General features: G+C 58.4%; 1 protein-coding gene across 3 annotated transcripts in view; it reads right to left on the reverse strand.

Annotated features, from left to right (window-relative positions):
• Window positions 1-547: 547 nt before the first annotated feature.
• The window catches only part of WHRN (whirlin), an 88,236-nt gene continuing 75,989 nt past the window's right edge, over window positions 548-12,794 (reverse strand). For 2 of the 3 annotated variants that reach the window (XM_021691436.1, XM_021691435.1), the window contains exons 8-12: window positions 5,496-5,567; window positions 3,677-4,199; window positions 1,699-1,880; window positions 1,022-1,144; window positions 548-730 (exon numbers count right to left, since the gene is read on the reverse strand). In XM_021691436.1, the coding sequence (XP_021547111.1) occupies window positions 548-730; window positions 1,022-1,144; window positions 1,699-1,880; window positions 3,677-4,199; window positions 5,496-5,567 (1,083 nt within the window). The remainder of the gene's footprint in view (window positions 731-1,021; window positions 1,145-1,698; window positions 1,881-3,676; window positions 4,200-5,495; window positions 5,568-12,794) is intronic. The other variant, XM_021691437.1, reaches the window with a different exon arrangement.

Below are 12,794 nucleotides of genomic sequence, written 5' to 3' on the forward strand. Positions count from 1 at the left end.
GGGGTGAGGAGAGGGAAATAAATAATAAATACTATGGGGGGATGAAGAGCCAGGAAGAATGGGGGTGTGAATGGGGGGGTGCTTGATGCTTATTTGTGGCACTATAGGTCCTTCGAGATGCCCCCTGGGCTGGGGGCCGTGTCCACGAATTCTCGCGTGGCCTCACTCCACATAAAGGCTCAGACATCTGGAGGATGGGCCAGGTCCTAGCTGGCGGGGGAACGGGGACCAGTGCCCCTCCCCAACCCAGGGGAACAGGCCCTGGCAGGCCTCAGGTGGACTTTCTCTCCTTCCTGACACCCACTGCTTATACTGAGCGCCTACCGTGTACCCCACGCATGGCACCAGATCCCGACCTGACCTTCTGTTTGCCTCCCCCGGCTTTCTTCTCCTGGTTCCAGGCCAGTGGGCCAGGAAAGAGTGGGGGGACGTCTTCTTGCTCCCTGGCTATGCAGCTCGGGCCCTCAAGGAGCTTAACAGTGCCAGGAGGGAGGAGGGGCCGGGGCCGGGGACTGGGCAACAGTGGGAGGCCTCCGGGCCTCCGCCTCTAGAGCATCACATTGAACTCGGTGACCAGAAAGTCGACGTAGTCTCGCTCCTTGGTCTTGAAGGCCTCCGCGATGACGCGCGCCGCCTCCCGATGCTCCTTGCCCCGAAGTGTCCGCCCGTTCACTTCCAGGATCACGTGGCCCACCTTGAGCTGCCCACAGTTGTGGGCTGAACCACCTCGCTGCAGGGGCGAGACACAGGGCAGGGGCACTCGGGGCAGCTGAGGGCGAGGCTGGCCTGCCTTAAACACCCACCAGGTCAGGCCCAACACCGCCAAGCAGGCTACAATCTGGGTGTCCGCTGCCCTGACGAGGAAAACAGGCTCAGGGAGGGCAAAGGGCCTGGGTCTGCCTTTGGCGGCCGGGTCATCCCCGGGGGGTGGGGGTGGGCGTCTGTGGCAGAACCCTGGGGATGCTGAGAGAGGGGCCCTCAGGGGTAGGGAGAGATGGTCGAGTGGGGCCCACGGAGGTACCTGAATCGTGACGATCCGAGGCAGGGGCTGGCGGGTGTTGGCACCACCCTCGATGGCAATGCCCAGGGTGGCCGCGCTTTTCTTCACGCGGACCAGGGTGGACGTGGGCTCCAGGAGTCCAGGCTGCGCGTGTGAGCAAGGAGACCAGTGCCTGAGGCCTTCTCAGTGGACAGGCCTGGCTGGGGGCGAGGGGAGGGGGCTGGGCTGGCCATGACATACCACTGGGTCAAGAGGGCTCAGACTCCAGCCCCGGGCTGGGAGCGCCAGAATGCGAGCACTAAGCTAAGAACTGGTGTTCCCAGCTCTCTGATTGCTACAATAACCCCCGGCTCGGGAGGTTAAGGGGAAGGCCCGAGGCTGCCTGGTGGTGGTCCTAGGCCTCGGACCCAGGCCTGACTGCCTTAGCCAGCACGCCAACTCAGACCCGAGCTGGAAGACCCTCACGACCAACTTTTAGCGCTCGGCTTGTCAATGTCAGTGGCCAAAGTGGGACCTAAACTGGGCCTTCAGACTCCTGATCCAGTGTTTGCTCTGGGGACCCACATCCCTCCGGTGATGGGGGCTCATTTCGTCCCCGTGGTGGTCACCTGTCAAGCTGAATCCTGCTCGGGGACCTGCTGTTCCCCACCTGGGGCTGCCCTCCCCTCAGTCCTCTGCATCCCCTCCTCCTCACTCACCGGTTTGGCGGCCCCCTCCGTGGTCCTCTCGTCCCGAGGTGGCTCCTTGCTACTCCTACTCTTGGTGGGTGCCGTCTGTCTGCCTCGGCCCGGGGCGCTGGCTTCTGCCTCACCGGCGTCCACACCGCTGTCCTCGCTCAGGGTCTGCCCACTGTCCGAGAGCTGGGAGAGTGTGGAGCCTGCTGGGAGGGGGAACGGGAGGAGAGTGGCGGTTTATACTGCTGGGGTCAGGGAGGGTTCCTGGAGGAGGTGATGGGGCTGCAGGCTGGAAGGCTGTGGGGATTCCCCAGGCATGGACTAGGGAGGAATGAAGGGCGGGAGGGAGGCGAGACTCCCCACCACCTTTCCACCACTGAGATCTGCCCTTCCACTCGGGGCTGGTCCCGAGGCTGCCAAGACTTCTGCTCTGACCACCCAGTTCTCGGCCCATGGCATAATGATGAAAACAGAGGTCAGGAGGCAAACCCAGCCTACAGATGTGGGTTATTATTATTTTTTTTAACTTGCACAATGCTGTCAAATTTTAATGATGAACCAACACACTCAAATTAGGGTATTTCACAGAAAACAAAATTTCTAGCTTCTCAATAAAACAAGGGAAGGTTTGTCATGCCTGGTCTGTACCCTCCACAACCCCACTGGCCTGAGCTGAGTGGTGGGCACATACCCTCATTCACCAGTCAAACCCCAGCTGCTTTGCTGGGCCCCTGAATCTGAGACAGTCTAGAGACCAGCAGGTCAGGTCTGAATCCTCTGTGCCCAGCTCGAGCAACGCCAGGTGAGTTACATAGCTTCTCTGAGCCTCCCTGGTTTTGTTCCAACATAGGAGCAATGATGCCCATCTAGAAGCATTATCATAAGGACTTAATTAGATACGATGTATAGAGTGAAGCCTGCAAGAGAACAGACTTGCGCTAGACTGCCCCACAGTTAACTTTCTGTGACTCAGCTTTTTCATCTGTAAAATGGGGACAACAGTACGAGCCTCACAGGGCTGCTGAGAGGGTTAGGCGAGTTGCTAACAGAGGCAGGGCCCCTAGAACCGTATCTGGTGCCCAGGAAACCCTGCACAACAGGCAGATTTTATTATCGTGTGTTGGGCTCAGGGCCAGGCGATACCTCCGGTTTGTCTCATCACATCCTGCCTGCTGTCCCCTCAGCTGCCTTCCCTCACCGAGCTCCTGAGCCCAGGGACCCTGCACTCTGCATCCTAGTGTGCCCACTGTTTGGCATACAGCAGGCACTCAGTTCACAGCCCCTGGCCTGGCCTGCCACCTTCCCTGGCCACGGCTGGACCTATACATCCCATTAGCCACAAGATGGCAGCAGAATCCAGCAAAAGGCACCCAACTTGCTAAGGGGAGGGAGGCGATCTAGAGCCAGATCTAGGGCCTGCCAAGGTTTCCGGCTTTCTGCGAGGGAAAAACCGGCCTTATACTGCTGTCCACCTCCTCAGCTGGACACCCTCTGGAAACTCTGGGGCCGCAGCCTCGTCCCAGGTGTCTGCAAGGCCGAGCCTGCACTCTGACCCTGCAGCCCCCCGGATCTGGAGACCTCTGGGGGTCCAGGGACAGTACTTTCCATACCTGCTTTTCTCCCAGCCCTCGCCTTATGCCAGGTCCTGGGAACAGAGATCACAGAGGCCACCCCTGTCCTCAAGGAGCCCAGTCTCACTGGGGAGATGGAGACTGCAGGGTGGCCAGGACTGGGGGCACTGGAAGACACCCAGACACCCAGCGGGGCTGTCACTGAGTCTCCATCCCACGGCTTGTGCGCGGTCACACAATTCTTAAGTGGCAGAGCTAGGGCTCACACCCACATCCACACGGGCTCAGGACCCTGTTCCCGGGGCACTCTGACCCTGCGCACACTTCCACTCTATGCGGATGGGCAGATCGGCCTGGAGCGGCCTGGATGGCCCCAGGACGGCTCAGGGGGCGCCCCGAGCCCAGCCCCCACGGGGGCGGCCAGTACTCACTGCGCGCCTGGGGCAGCGCCCTCACTTCGTTCACGTCCGGCTCGCTGTCGGGCTGGTGCACCTCCACCATGACGAAGTGCTGGTTTGTGCCCGCCGCGTCGGGCTGGCCGGAGGGGGAGGGTGGCGGGAGGCAGCCACCCTCTGCAGGGGGGCTCTTCAGGTGCGGGGGCGACTGGACTCGCGGGAAGGGGCCGATGCGGTGCTGGCTGACCAGGGCCAGGTGGGCGTCCAGCGGTCTCTTGGAGCCGGGCTTGGCAGGGGGCACAGAGGCATAGATGGGGGAGGAGGGCGAGTCTTGTGCTGAGGCGGCCCCCGGGGCAGGCACGGTGCCCGCCCGTGGGCTGCGGTTCCTGGGGGCCGAGAAGACGATGCCCGAGTGGGAAGACGCGGAGGACGGTGGCTGGAGGTCCTCTTTCCCCGGCTTCCTCGGCTGCGCGGGCGGCCCGTTGTGGCCTTGGGCCAGAGGCGGTGGGGGAGGCGGCGGCTTGGAGCTCGGCAGCGCCTCGGAGGCTTTCACATCGTCCTGCCAAAAGACCCAACAGGAGCGGAAGGAGTCAGAGCCCATTGCAGCTGGCCGAGGGGAGCCCCGAGCGGCCCAGGCCGCGGCTGGAATGCTGTCCCGCTCTATCAGCTCTTGGCCACGCTACTCTGAATAATGCAACACCCCAATGGAAAACTGCTCCCCCCATCTCGGCAGCTGATAAGCGTCGGCATCTTGCCGTGCATCTCCCTGGATGGCAATGTTACCTGTGGGAACTGAAGCTCTTGGCATCAGCCAGGCCTTGTCACAGGGAACAAGACTTAATTAGAGGTAGATGCGGAGAATGGGAAAAAAACAAAACAAAACAAAACAGAAAAAGCATTTCTTTGGCTTTTCTTTTGGGAAGATTATCGTGGCTCCTAGAGACAGGAGATGCGCGGGGCTGGAGGGAGAGAGAATGGACGGAAGGGGACAGTCACATGGGCTCGGGGGGCTGTGTGGCCCTGGGCAAGGCACAGAGCCTCTCGGAGCGCCTCTCTGGGCAGTGGGGAACCTGCACCTGCGCAGCGGGAGTGTGGGGATGTGAGGAGCCCCGTGCGTCACGGGTTTGCAGGTGCCTGCCGTCCAGCAGGTGCACGGTGAGCAGCAGCGGCGGAGACGGGCATTGCCATTTTCCCTCTGCCTAGGCCAACATCCAGCACTTGAAAGCTCTGACATCAGAGCAGGCACTGTCCCAAATGCTTTACTTAAATGGACTCGTTTACCCCTGGCCACAAACTGTGGGGCGGGTACACAATTATTATCCCCATGTTACAGAGGGGAAAACTAAGGCACCGAGAGGTTAAGAAACTTGCCCGAAGTCACACAGTCAGTGGCAGAGGTGGGATATGAACCCAGGCAGCTGGTTCCAGAGTCCAGGCCATTCAGAAGTTATTTGGGTCAGAATCAGAGTGATGCTGCCCAGGCTGTGGATGTGCACACAGGGGTCCAAGGTCACATTTAACTTCCATTTCCGGTGTGGTGTGGTCACATGGCCTCTTCAGGGAGTTCACACACTCCGTGTGTCAGTCATGATAACATTCAGATAACACATCAAAAGTAACACCTACATGGCAAACAAACAGCCTGACTCCCTGCCTGAAATCCCCAGAAAGGGATGAGAGTAGTCCCGGCTCCCGCCGCCGGAGAGGGCTGAGCGACGCCCTTGTGCACAGGCCTGGGGCCGGGTCTGAGAGCCTCTGTCCCCTCCCCATGGCTCTCACTGAGGAGCCAGCCCCCCAGGGCCTCAGGCAGACCAGGGAGGGCAAAACTCAGGGAAAGAGCCAGAGAGGGCCTTACCAGGGAAACATCTGGGAGGGTGTTCATATTGCCCTGGACAACCTCACCAGTTTCCTCCAGGTCCAGAGTGTTCTAGAAATGAAGAAAGCAATCTGAGCAAATATAAACTGAGAGGGAGAAAGCAGTTTTGCCCTCCGAGATACCACAACCCATGATGGGCCCCGTGACACCTTCTTGTGGTTTCTGCTTGTCCTGACATGCCCCGCTCTTGGGAAATTTACACATTAAAATTAATGTCAATTTTCCTGCCGGTCATTTTGAAATCAATTTTTCTTTGAGGCTTTGCAGGCCTCCCCTGAACTATCTGTGGGGTGGCTCTGGCCTGGGCTGGGAACTCCCGAAGCTGGGCCCCAGGTGCCACACTCCACACGCTCAGAGCCTTCCAAAATCCAAAGGTGCTCACACACAGAAGCCCAGGAAGGTGTGACAATGGCAGGATGCAAGTGAGAGGTAGAGTCTCTCTCTTTTTTAATTTTAATGATTTTAATTGTGAGGCAGGTAGTTAAGGTTTAAACATACCTTATTTTGCAAAAATGCCCATTTCTTGCTTCCTTCTCTAACTCACCGGAAGAAGCCTCATGCTCCCTCAAGTGACACTGAGCTGCCGTTAGGTCATGTGCAGGCCGTCCCTGGGAGGCTGAGCAGCACCCCTCTCTAAAGTAGCTCTCTTGAGGGCTCAGGGGAGCCATTTCTCCACCCCACAGAGCCCAGGATGGCAACGAGCCTCCACCACCAACACCTGGTTCACGTCTCAAGTGCAGCCATCAATGCTGGACTGATGAGGGCCTGGGGCCACAGAGGAGGGGAGACACCACCCCTGCCTTCAGAAGCCTCGAGGAAGTGGGTTCAACACAAGCAAGCAAGGAGGAGACTGTGCACAGAGTGAGGAGTTACAGGCATATAAACAGCTGGGGAGGGGTTATCAAGGAAGGCTTCCTGGAGTAGGGAGCATGGCTTAAAGTTGATTCTTGTGGGTGAGTTGGGCAGAGGAGGGAATGATGGTGTTTCAGAGGGTAGGGCATGCATAAAGCAGGAAGGAGGTATGAGAATCTTCGAGCTGTTCCACATGACTCAAGCATGGAGCTGCTGGGACTTGAGGCTGAGGGCAGTGGGTTGCCATGGCGACATGGTCAATTTGTCTTCTATGAAGATTCCCTTTACTCACTCCCTCTCCAGCCACACGGGAACAATGCAGGCACGTCAGGGCCGTCACACTGCCTGTCCCCTCTGCCTGGAACATGCTCCCACTCAGCTATCCACAAGGCACACTCCGTTCTTACCTCCTTCAAGACCTTCCCCAAATATCTCCTCCTCCAAGAAGTCTACCCTGACGACCCCACCTAAAATCACAACCCCTACGCCCCGCCCTGGTTTATTTTTCTCCTTTACACGTCCTTCACCCAACAGCCAGGATGCAATCCTTGAAACATCAGTCAGATAATATCTCTCCCCAGCTCCTAACCCTCCAGGGTCTTTCCATTTTCCCTGGAGAAAATTCCAAAGTCTGCACTCATTGTGCCTCGTGATGGGGCCTTTTCTTGCTACTCCTCCAACAGGGTGGGATGGTTCCTACCCCAGGGCCTTGGCACTCACTGCTCTCCCTGCCCCCACAGACTCATTCCCTCACTTCATTTAGCTCTGACTTCAGTGAGGCCTTCCTGGACCAGCCCTGTCTAAAACAGCACCCCTCCACACCCCCACACCCCCGTCTAACCCCTGACCCTGCTTCACTTCTCTGTATAAGACTTACCACCGCCTGAGGTTATATTATTGATTTGCTTCTTGTTTGTCTCTCCTATTAGGATAAAAACTCCTCAAAGGCAGGACTTGTGACTACCTGGTCCCTACTCTATCCTCCGTGTTTAGGACTGTGGCTGCTTGATAAATATTTACTAAGTAAATGAATCGTGAATGAATTGATGGGTGAATGAATCCATCAATCACTCAGGCTGGCATGGAGGGGGCCCCAGCAGGCAGAGAATTAGGCAAGGCAGCTACTGCAGACCATTGTGGAGAGCAGTCATGGTGGCTCGGATTAGGGTGAAGGCAGTGGGTAGCAATGGAGGGGTCCCCTGATGCCATACTCCCTGGGACACAGGCTGCCAGGTCACTCCACACTGATCCCCATCTCGAATGATGCTCCTGGAGCCTTGAACATCCTGGGCAGGCAAAGGGCACGTAATCACGAAGACCAGTCATGGGAACCCTCCAACCCTCCCGGCTTAGAGCCTTTTGTACCCAGGCCTCTTCATCTGGTCCCGTGATGTCAGGCTGGGACACCTGCCTCATTTTACCAACAAAGCTGAGGCTTCCATGCAAACTTCAGCGTCCCGACTATCTCCAACCCTATCCCCTGTACACTGGCTCACGGGAAGGTGCTGCCGGCAGCCTCAGGGATGCAAAGACAGGAGGGGATCCTCGGGAGGGGGAGTGATAGGGCTGCCCTCCCATGCACTGAGTAAGCGGCACCACTCCTGGCTTCTCTGAGATCACCCCCAGCTCTGCCCCTCACAGCCAGGGGACGGAGGGCAAATCCCTGGTCCGCTCCATGCTGGTTTCCTCATCTGCAGAATGGGCTCACGGCAGTCCCTCTCGCGTGGGCCTGACGTATTAACACCTAAGGAGCGCTCAGGCAGGAGGGGCCTCTGCCACACTCAGATGCAGCCACTGCCGCCTGTCCCTGGGCTCAACCTGCAGGCACCCGGGGGGGGCTCAGGTGACAGTCCACGGTGGGCCCAAAGACACAGCATTCTGTCCTGTTCTGGTACATTCAGAGCTTTGGGCACTTATTTAGTCAACAAGCATTTACCAGGCAGCCCTGGCTCACGGGGGTAAATGATGGGCAGGTCACTGCATCCCCAACAGCCTGCAGAGGGCCGTGCACACAGCAGGTGCCCACACACTGTTGTTCAGGATCACTGATGTGGCCGACAGTGGCAACTGGGCCCCTGGGAGAGAGAGAGGAAGGATCCAGAGCCCTGACAGCACAAGCATGTCTTTGCCACAGACCACAGAGCAGGTGTGACTTTCGCTTAGAGGTACGGCAGAGAACTAACCACCAACTGGGGAGCACCAGGCCTCGGCCGGGCGTTTTACTTACATGATCTCATTTGATTCTCCTTGTGAGGCAGGCCCTGGCATCCTCCCTGGTTCACAGCTTTTACATTTAAGCTCAGAGAGGGAAGTGACCTGTCCAAGACCACACAGACGTTCTACAGTGGATCAGGTTTCTAACCTGTGTGGGGGTAGCCCCAAAGCCCGTGCAGCACTACCCTGACCCCAGAATGAGATAGGGCCCCGATATCGTAGGAACCAGAAGGCCCTGGGAGTCAGCTCCTTGCTGACCCGAAACAATATAGCCATCACTGGCCCCTGGCCTCAGCCTGTCCTTGCTATTAATAGCATCCTGGAGCCGACTCAGAAGGCAGGGATGGAAAGTCTGGAGGGTGAGGATGGAGGGGCAGGGAGGGGCGGGGAGGAGCGGGGAGAAATCTCCAGCCCTGGGAGGAAGGCCTGAAGTGGAGCATATAGCAGACGGGTCAGAGCCAGGCCCTGCCAGACGCCATCTGCCAGATCCAGACGCTCAGGAGCCCCGAGTCCCCGAGCCATGTTCCTTGTGCATCTGAAATAGCTACAGACTGCAGGCTAAGAACCCTGGGGATGCGTCAGCAGAAACGCTCGAGGAACAGGCTTCGAGAGGAGGATCAAGGTCAGAGCTCACGCAGGAGCCAGCCTGTGCATCCTGGCCTCCTCATCGTGCCCTCCCACAAAAGCCAGCTGCTTGGGGCCCCCCTCTTCCTTCACCCACTGAGGCCAGAGACCGGCTGAGGGTTTAGACTCAGTGGCTCAGTCCTGCTAGAGGGGGCCCTTCATCCGTTCTACAGCTGAGGTCACTGAGGCTCAGAGAGGGAAGGCCACCTGCCCAAGGTCACACAGCAAGGATGAGGCGGGAAGCAGAGCCACATTCAAGGTCTGACTCTGCTATTCAGACTGCTTGCCGCAAGAGCCAGGACGCCCTCAGGACCAGCTGCTCCCTCCATCTCCTTCCTCCTCAAATCAGTGATGGTTCAGAAAATTCCTTCCTCTCAGAGAAAAAAATTTCTTTTTGTCTGAGCTGGCCCAGTCTGGGCCCGGATATCCCAGGAGTCTGGTCTGAGGGAACTATGGGGCCAAAATAAAATGAAATGATGGAGGGCAGCCACCCATGCTGACCTCTGCCAGGGGGACTCGTGATTCTGGAAGCGGTGATGCTTCCAGGTGATTGCTGGCCCAGGTGTCTCCTCAGCAAAACGAGGCCCTCCTCTTCCTTCCCCCCCTGCTCCAGCCCAGTTCCCTGGTATCTCCTCCTTCATCCCCTCATTACACAGGGAAGGCTCTTATATAAAGGTGCTATTTTCAGCTCTTTGTTCTTCTGGCTTCTTTACTCTGATGTCAGGACAACAGGCTCTCCCCCAACTCTGCCCCTAAATGCACCAGAGGCCTGAGGCTAGGGGGCCTCCCCTCTCTGTAGATGGGAAATGGAGACCCTGTCACAGAAGTTCTTGGAAGGTCATCATGGGGCTGAGATTTCTGCCCAAGGCCAGGTGGATGGACAGAGGAGGGGAAAGCAGAGAGGGGTGTGGGAGTAAGAGAGAAGGAAGACAGGAGGGGGAGGTAGAGAGGGAGAAAGAGGAAAGAGCTAGAGCTGGGGGACAAGACCATCACCCCAGGAAGGTCCGGGTGGGGGAGGGGACCAGCTAGGGAGAGCCAGAGTCCTGGCATTCCTGGGGCGGGGGGGTGGCAGTGGGGCTGCTGGAGTGAAGGGGACAGGACTGGGATCCAAAAGGATCACGGAGCCAGATCCTGGGCTGATGGCCATGCTGGTGGAGACAGGATGGTCCTGCTCCTGAGCTCCCCAAGCATGGGGCGGGGCCGGAAGTCTGGAAGCTCACAGGGAAGGGCAGAGGGGTGGACCGGGAGAGACAGGGTCCCCAAACAGAGGGCTGAACCCACACCCACTCGCGTGGCCGAGACCATGGGAACTGCCCCGGCTCCTGGCTGGCTCTGGGCACTTTCACCAGCTGTCCACTCCTGCCTTCATGTTTGCTCACCAAAGCACAGAAGTCCCCCGTAGGCCTGTGCGGCGCAGACAGACCGTGCTACCTTCTGCCCCCATGCATCTCCCTCCCAGCGGTCTCAGGAAACGGACTTCATTCAGTGGACAGAGCGCATGACCCAGAATCTCCAGGTCAGGGCTGGAAGGGCCCTCAGGACAGGTGCAGGAGAGCAGGGCTCCAGGAGGGGTGCGGTGACCCAAGAACCCAGCTGAGGGAAAACACTGCCTCTCTCTTTTCGTGAACCTCCAGCCCATACGTGACATTTCCTTCCTTATAAACGGAGGCGACGCCGCCCAGCAGAATCAGCAGCGCCGGAAACACTGTCGCCGGCAGAAGTCCTAGGTCTTTCCCATCACATCCCGGCTGCTGCAGATTCCACCAAACCCCACTTGGGCTCAGCCCGGCTTCACAGTAACAGGCTCGCTGACCCGGTCAGACCTTGCTACTGCGCGGGCTCATCAGGAAGCGCCCGGTTTCCAATCGGTTTGGTATTCCGAAAACGGCGTTCTGCTATATGATTTGGGTTTTTTTGGTAACCCTTATGTATTTTCTTTTAAACACTTAAGACTGTTCTTTTGAGAAGGGGTGCCAGGGCTTGCCAGCCTGCCAGAGGGGGTTCATGGCACAGGAAAGGTAAAGACCCCCGTCTTAGGTCAATGCCTGGTCTGACCCCTGTTTTATACCCCGGGGACTGTAGGCTCCGGAGGAGCAGGGCTGGCCTCTGTGGACTTGGTTCTGTTTGCTGGAAACAGCTTCCAGCACTCCCCCGAGTCCCCACACGGGGAGGCAGATGCACCGCAAAGGGCTGGCAGCGAGGAGTGTTGCTTATTTCAGACACCCTGAGGCTCACTGAAGCCTCTGAGGGATTTATGGTTCTGAGGATGCGGGGCGCTCGTGCTGAGGCCTCTTAGGGGGGAATGGGCTGTTCTACTCAAGCAGAAAAACGAACTCCAGCCGTGCCATGCCCCGATCTGGGCACCGAGCAGCTTCCTGGGACAGGGGCTGCAGGGTCAGTCTGCCCGACAACAGACCTGCATGCCCGGACCGCAGCAGTGGCCCCGCCGAGTCACCCCATCCACCCGCGCCCCTGAGCTCTCTCCACACACAGGGGAAGCATCTTAAAAGATGCAGACAAGATCATGTCACTTCCTGCCTGAAGACCCTCAGTGGCGTTCCACGGTTTCAGGATTAATGCCCGAGTCCCCGGCGCCTCCTGCTACTAATCCTGTACCCTCTCCCTTTCACCCCTGGCATTCTGGCCCTCCTGACCTCCCACAGTTCCTTCCAGGGTCCACAGACCTTGAGCTCAGGGCCTTTGCACATGCCGATCTGGCCCCCTCAGCTCCTTGCCTTGTGGATTGCCCGGTTGATGCCAATGACTTTAGATCTCGGCTCAAGCATCTCCTCCCTGATGGCCTGCATTGGTCAGGGCCTGAGTCCTCGACCCACTTCTCAGGGCGTGAATTATGTAGGTGATTTGATCTGAGGCTGCCCTCCCGAGAGGACTTGCTAAGCCTCCTGGCAGCAGGTGCGGTCATCTCAGAGCCCGGGATGGGGGGGGTGGGGGTGGTTGGGGTGCTCAGTGAGTGCTTGTCACAGGACTGGCTGATGAATGAGCGAATAGTTGGGCTCCTTCCTGCTCCCCCACTGCAGGAGGGCTCGCCCAGCAGAGGACTCTCTAAACCCATCCAGTCACAACACGGGAGGTGGGAAAAGGTCCTCTGATCATTTGCTCCCTGTTTCTGGGAAGAGCTACCTTCACTAGGGGTCCCTGCAGCCGGAAGGGCCTGACGCAGGCCTGAGCTTCTCCACCCTCCTTTTGCCCCAGATTTTTCCCTCCTCAGATGAGGAGGAAAGCGTAGAGGCCATAGGGGAGCAAAGCGCTGACAGCCATGCTGGGCCAGCACCCACTTCTCACCTTACGGCCTGGAGACAGGGACAGTAAGGCTTTTAGAGGCAGGGCCCCAGGCCCAGCATCCTTTGGTGGGCCCAGGGTGCCCCTTTCCAGACACACGAGAGGCTTAGAGTGCAAACCTCTCTATTCCTGGTGGAAAGGGGCTGAGGTGAAGGTGGGGCCGTCCCAGCAGTCACCCCTGACCTCAACGACACCTGCTTCGTAGGTAGAAGGCTGGCCTTGGCCTCTGCAACCCCCTTTCCCCCCCAGTCCCCTGCAGTGCCCTATGCCAGCCTTTAGGGTGTCAGA

The sequence above is a fragment of the Neomonachus schauinslandi genome, chromosome 13, assembly GCF_002201575.2.
Source record: "Neomonachus schauinslandi chromosome 13, ASM220157v2, whole genome shotgun sequence".
Taxonomy (NCBI): Eukaryota; Metazoa; Chordata; class Mammalia; order Carnivora; family Phocidae; genus Neomonachus; species Neomonachus schauinslandi.